Below are 6,782 nucleotides of genomic sequence, written 5' to 3' on the forward strand. Positions count from 1 at the left end.
GAACCAACGTGAAAAGGCTTCTGGTGTAAATTGAACAAGATTAAACTTTCTTTACCGGTGCACCGAAGATGATTTCTACAATCAGCCACACGGTGCCCATGAGGGAGACACCTGTAACACCTACCAAAGAGTCGAGCCGGGGTTGGTGCCGCCGGGTGGGCAGTCTGCCCGGGGCAGCACCTCGCCATCCCCGGCTCACCTCCACCTCGCGCTCCATGAACGACTGAGACGAGTGGGCGGGCTGGTCATCGTGGTGTGCGCGAGTGCCACAATCTTTGGCGTCCACTCAGCTAGCTGGCATGCCTTGTTTGTGTCGCCCGTGTCCTGCCTTGGCACTGAGATCGTCAAAGCTCTAGATTCGTGCGAGGGTTTGACAAAGTTGTGCTCCCCTTCAAGGTGCTTCGTGGTGGGTCTTGGGTGTTAGCCGTATCTGCAACCTCATCTGATGTGGTGGTGCAGTCTGCTCTGCAGCTCAGACCGGGCAGCTGCAAGGCTTGATGGCACGTGTTGGAGGCGTTCTGGATCAGGTGGAGGTTGCTTTGAGCAGGTTTTCCCTTGTGCCTACTATGTTGCAGACCACTTCGACGTTGTGTCCTCCTAGTGTGGCCAGTGTTGGCTCCGTGGAGGATATGTGAGCGAAGCTATATGATTGTCTCCTCGGGGCAGTTTGCTGTGGTCGTAGCTCCAGTGTTACAGATCATGCATGAGCTTCTGGAGCTATGCCTGAGCTCTGCTTTGCCTCTGTCAATCGAGCATATGAAGGTGGACTCCAGGTGACCTCATGCGCCCCACTCCACCCACACTAGCGAACTTTATCCCGATACTCTCTTCGCAAAAAAATAATTGCGGCGTGATTGTCATCTTGGAGAATGCTAGCCTTGAATTTGGAAGTGCAATTGCTTGCCTCCTAACTGGATGACAATTAGGGGCAAAAGCAAGAAGGTGGACGATTGCCCTTGGATGAACGCGTTCGAAAAGAGAAATCACTCAAGTGCAAAGGCAAGAACGACCCCCATTGAAAAGGCTCCCACAACTGCTTGATGGAAGATCTTCTCTTTTTTCTTCTTCTGAAAACTCCACCCATATATAATTAATTAATACAAATGTTTCATACAATCATTCGTTACAGTTTCTGCCACACAGGGCGGAACACTATTAATAAGAATACCATCAGACCTATTTAAAAAACTAAATTTTGCTCAGCTCGGCCTCAACGATTTGGGATCGTCACTATGGTTTTGGTGTTGTTCTCGTCAGGGTCTATTGTGTGTACAAGTGTCAACGATGCGGATGTTGTGTGTTGCGAGAGTTTAATGGGATGCATGTGCAGTCGTGAGGTTTCATGCTTTCTGACTGGTCCTTCTTACAGTTTGTTTTCTTTTTTCATAAATTAACTAGGCAATTCTTTTCTTCTTAACTAAAGGGAAGAGCAAATTTTGCCTCTGTTTTTTTTAGAAAAAACTTTGCTTACCACTGACACCGAGTGAAAATAACACAACAAATACGGGTACAATCTGGAATAATCTCGTTGCGTTTCAATGCGTGCAAAAGAGGATACCCTGCGCGTCTCAGCCACTTGCCATCGTGCTTGTACTATATACCATCGTGTCCACACTTGTCAGCGTCCCACTCTTTCCACCAGAATACCTGCAACGCAGCACCATTCTGTGCGCTCGCCGTCTGCCGTCAGATTGGGATCGTGCGGCCAGATCACGAGCCAAGTGACGTGTCCGACGAAACGAAGGCCAACTGGAGGAGATGGGGCCCGCTCGGGGTGGGCGATATTGCATTTTCACACAAATATTTCGTACCCACAGCGCAGGCACGTCGCGGGGCAGCAGCCGGACCCACACGTCGGTCTCAGGTAGGAGTAGGGGCGCGACCGCTCCAGTAGCACAGGGCAACGGCTCAAATTTCGGGCGCCGCGCCGCGGGAAAGAGAGAGGGGTGAGGCCCCACCCATTTCCCTCCCCAATCCCACCGGTGGCGGGCCGCCCGCCGCCCCTCTCCGGCGACGAATCCGGCGGCGGGTACTGCTCTCCGTCGAGCCAGGCGGAGGAGAGCGTGGTCGGCCGACGCTCGCGCGCGCGGGGAAGCCGGGCGCCTGCTCCCACCGCTGGCGGGCTGCCTGCCGCGCCTCCCCGGGGAGGAATCGACGGGCGGGCGCGTCGACTCCGGCCAGCCTCTCCGTCGATGCGGACGGCGGAAGAAGCAGGTGAGGATATGCGACGCATTGTTTCGTTGATGGGAATGGGATCCGCTTGCTGAATGCTGACATCGGTGTGATTTTCCGGCGGCTGTGTATTTTTCTCCAGCCCGAGCAGCGTGGAGCGGGAATCGGTGTCAGCAAACGAGCACGCTTCTCTCAGGCCGTTCGTCGTAGAGGTCAGTACAAGCAGCTCCCCCAAGCAAACCTTAGGGTTTCAAACATCGCATCTGCACTGAACAGCCCCACGGAAGTATGATAAGGAATTAAGCAGTGACCTCATGTAACCGATGGATGGTTTCATCGATGGAGAACTGATTTTTTGTGTGCTTTTGAATCATTGTTTTTGGCTATCCATCTCACTGTAAGAAGATGCTAATAATATGCCTTGGCACAAAGCCACAAACACATTCAGAACATGCAGATCAAGTCACACTTGAGGTCGGTTCAGCCTTTACACGCCAAATTTGCTCAAGTCTCGGTTGGGGGATCCGTGTAAGAAATTGAAAATGGTACGCTGACTTAGCTGAGTAGTATCCATCACCTGTTAAATTCCATTTAATGCGTCTCTTTCAGTCGTTAACTGAACAAATTGAATCAGATCCCAGAGATTTATGAACTGATCAATGTCCTCCGAAGACTCAATTTGTTGTAGTCCCTTCATCCATCTCCCTTCAGCCAGTGCCTCTTTTACTGTCAGGTTTTTCTGGTGCACTAAGCGAAACATATTTGTAGCAATATCCTTTAGGAGCTTGTCCCAGCAGCCATTTTTCATTCCAAAAACGAGCTATGGAACCATCACCGAGTAATTGTGGTGCAAGCAGCAAACAACTGCCTATCGATTTTGTCGAAGGGTACCGCTGTCCCTTTCCAAGTTTTGTCCTCCTCTTGCCATTGGTTCCACAACCATCTTAGCCTCAGTGATCTTCCGAAACTCCCAATATCCATTATACCCAGTCCACCATTTTGTTTGGGGGCACAAACAGCTTTCCAATTAACCAAGCATTTTCCCCCCATTTCCCCTTCGTCCGCATTCCAGAAGAAATTCTTCTGATCTCGTTCAGCCTCTTCGCAGCCCAGGCACTTGCAACGAAGATAAGATCAGAAGGAATTTCTTCGTTGATATACACAAGCAGTTCTCAGCCCAGGCACCAGGCACACCATTTGTAAATCATTACCAAAAACATAAGATGCAGATTGGCCATGAATATGCATCATGATATACACAACTCATTTGTTTGATATATATTTTGATGGAAAATGGCTATAAGACATTACCATACTGCCCTTTTGTAATCTAAAACATTGCAACCAGTTCTCAAACAAATAACAACTCTAGGAGGCGCGCCGGGCTGGTATTATGACTGTATATTGCATGGTTTATGACTGCCCCTACTTCCACATGTTGTGAACATGTATTTCCATCTATGATTTTTTTGTAGAAGCTTAATCTGTGAAACTATTCTTTGAAATAGCTGCTTCAGTCATCCATGTTTTCAAATTATTATGTTCTTCCTCAGTAACAGATTGTGTTAATTGCACTAATTTTTTTTATTCTGTCTAGGCAATGGACGCGATACACGAGATGGAGGACGCCTACAAAAATTCTGCAGCCATTGCTGGGAACACCGCGACAATGTTAGAAGCTGTCTCAAAGGCAGCCCTTTCAACTAGCGCTGCTCACTTGGTGCAGATCGCGAGTCAAGTCGCAGGGATAGCTGATGATTCGATTGCTAGTAAGGTCAAGCTCGTCAAAGCTGCTCGTCGACTATCTCGAATAGAAGCTTCTGGAAGGGCTCATGTCGTACGCGAGCTTATACTTGAGTCCGCCGCACTTGCACGAGAAGCTGAGAATGTAGGAAACCAGATCCTTAGGTGCAGTGCCATTGACTTGGGAAATGCTGGGCGCTCTTTCCTACAACTCGCTGCTTTGCAGAACATGGATGGACTGGTGGAAGAGCAAGCCGACCAAGATAATGAGGAAGTCCCAGAGCAACCGACAACCTGGATCTCTTCATGGTGGTCCAAAAGGAAAAGAATGAGAGATATTGAATCTTTGGAGGCTCCTTTGCTAAATCCAGCTGCCTCAATGGTCAGGGACAATACCTCTACCACTGTTCCACAGGTATGTAAACTTCCGAAGAAACCCATTTAGTATCCATTGGTGAGGTTACTACACACTAGCTAATATTTGGTCACTTGAAATTGACTAAGAAGCTGAACAAGTTATAGGGGGCTATGCAAGTATGGATACAACATCTGCTTCTATCCTCATGTAGTAATGTTGATTGTCTTTGTGAGTATTACTTAGTTATTCATTTTGTTTCTGGACATTACTGTTTTTTCATCATGGTTGACAATTGAAAATTGGAATTAGAAGTATTAACTCCATGAAGTTACTACCGCTGATATTTTTAAGTTCTGTATTCTGATTCTGAATTATTTTCTCTGTTTTTTATAGGGCCAAGGGAGGCTATGTGACAAGTGGCTAGGCATGCAGACATGCGCCCTTGCAATGTCTCTCAGTTTGCTCCCCTACATGGGAAGAGATGGCCTTTTTAAGGATAAAACAATTTTCTCAAGTAATTATCTGTGGCGGGTGGATTTGCTATTCAAGTTGTGGTGGGGCTTGGTAGCTCTTGGCGTGCCTTGCAGTTTGTATGGCCGCGGTTGTATGGCGCAGCAGTATGCCCGTGTGTCCGGCCACTTGGCAATACTTGGTATGTTATGCTTGAAGATTATATTTCTCATGTTATTATGCTTTCTCACAGCTTCCAATACATGAGTAATGAGTTCAACTATAATATATATTTGCAATATGATAAAATACTTTTTGAAGAGAAGTACGACAATCTAACTCTTGCATTCTCAATTAATGTACTTTTACATGTATTGGGGTCAAAGTTATAAAATGTTGACTGCATTAATAATTATGCGCCTTGTATTTCTGACGGAGTGAGTATTAATGGATGCTGGTAAATATTTGACAGTTGTGTTTTTATGTAGGCCTGACTTTTCTTGTTGGCATGTTCTCTCATTGGATACTGGAGATCGAGGCGATTGAGGCGGCAATACTGTTGAAATCTTTTCTTGGCCTTACAACCGCGGGTTTTATTTGCTTGTTCATAGCTTATGATTCTATCCCTCGTGCGTACTTATTTTCACTGTCTATTCTGACTTGGTACAAGATAAGTACTAACAACCTGCACACGTTTCTGACACAGTGCTGCGCAGCGGGTGACCTGTGATGCTTCAGGAGCAAAGGAATTTCGGGAGAAGATTGACAGCATTGGTGGTATTTTGGAGAAGCAAATTGTACATTAGCAGGATTCACATTGCGCTACTAAAAGTGAACGTTCTTGTCGTTACAACTGTGGGTTTTACTTGCTTGTTCATAGCTGTATGATTCTAGCCCTCGTCTATCTTTATTTTCACTTTCTGTTCTGACTTTGTACTACTCCCTCCGTTCCTAAATACTTGTCTTTCTAGGCATTTCAACAAGTGACTACATACGGAGTAAAATGAGTGGATCTACACTTTAAAATATGTCTACATACATCCGTATGTGATAGTCATTTGAAATGCCTAGAAAGACAAGTATTTAGGAACGGAGGGAGTACAAGATAAGCACTAATAACCTCTGCACATGTTTCTGACACAGTGCTGCGTGGCGGGGCACCTGTGATGCTACAACAGCAAAGAATTTTTGGGGGAAGATTGACAACAACGGTGGTGTTTTGGAGAAGCAAACTGTACATTACTAGGATTCACACTGCAGTGCATGTGCTGCTCATGAGGGCTACTAAAAGTGAGCGTGTGATACACGCGGGCCGTTAAGCAGTATTCATCATAGATTTGGTACATATCGCCATGGAAGGTTGTGTGATGTGCAATACCGTGACTGCATAACTCTTTTTTTTTTTGACTTTAGCCCGTCTAACTTCGATAGTCAACACTAGGTGAATTGGTGCTCCACAGTGTTAATAAAGCGCTAATCCCCTTTTTAGATGTTATTTGCTGGATGCTGTAATACATTCATACGACATATACCAGCGATGTCACGTATGAAAGAATCGAGACGGATCTACGGATGGGGAGGGGTTGAATACCCTCAAACGTCTGCTGGGGCGCCCAGTCCTCCCTGTACCCGCCCAGATTTGTGAGGTACTCACTAGTTCTTCGTCTTCGATCTATGGCGATTACAGACTTGATTCGATTACAACTTGGGAGAAGGGAAGAAGGGGATCGCTCGATACAGAGAGGAACACGCGCACTCGCCGCCACCTATGCCTGATCCTAGCTGGGATGCCCTTACCCACCTACCACTCTTGCTTATATCAGCCAGTCACGGGCTTGGGTGGGTTGAACATGTAAGAGACCCATTGGGGCCCAGTGAACTTGTGGCATGGCCTCTTCTCTCTCTTGGGCAGTCCTCGTGTAGCTCTCCTTTCCGTCTGCCCTTGTGTAGTGTGGTCGCTAACACCCCCCTCTTCAGATATGACTTATCCCCAAGTCGCAGCAGTCGGAAATCGACGACAAAGATTTTCAAGGTCCTCCCAGGTATCTGGTGTAGCGTG

At 47.0% G+C, this 6,782-nt stretch overlaps 1 protein-coding gene across 1 annotated transcript; it reads left to right on the forward strand.

Moving 5' to 3' along the window:
* Positions 1 to 1,913: 1,913 nt before the first annotated feature.
* LOC123123337 (uncharacterized) lies at positions 1,914 to 6,218 on the forward strand. Its single transcript, XM_044543831.1, has 6 exons — positions 1,914 to 2,214; positions 2,315 to 2,384; positions 3,770 to 4,330; positions 4,667 to 4,925; positions 5,212 to 5,605; positions 5,867 to 6,218. Exons 3-5 carry the CDS (start codon positions 3,773 to 3,775, stop codon positions 5,451 to 5,453), a joined length of 1,059 nt encoding a protein of 352 aa, XP_044399766.1. The 5' UTR covers positions 1,914 to 2,214; positions 2,315 to 2,384; positions 3,770 to 3,772; the 3' UTR covers positions 5,454 to 5,605; positions 5,867 to 6,218.
* Positions 6,219 to 6,782: the final 564 nt, after the last annotated feature.

The sequence above is a fragment of the Triticum aestivum genome, chromosome 5D (assembly GCF_018294505.1).
Source record: "Triticum aestivum cultivar Chinese Spring chromosome 5D, IWGSC CS RefSeq v2.1, whole genome shotgun sequence".
NCBI lineage: Eukaryota > Viridiplantae > Streptophyta > Magnoliopsida > Poales > Poaceae > Triticum > Triticum aestivum.

Bases quoted from the DNA above. Each gene is read 5' to 3' on its own strand.
- LOC123123337 (XM_044543831.1), top strand. From the start codon at position 3,773: ATGGACGCGATACACGAGATGGAGGACGCCTACAAAAATTCTGCAGCC. The intron at 4,331-4,666 runs GTATGTAAACTT...TGTTTTTTATAG, and splicing joins CCTCTACCACTGTTCCACAG to GGCCAAGGGAGGCTATGTGA. The intron at 4,926-5,211 runs GTATGTTATGCT...GTTTTTATGTAG, and splicing joins CGGCCACTTGGCAATACTTG to GCCTGACTTTTCTTGTTGGC.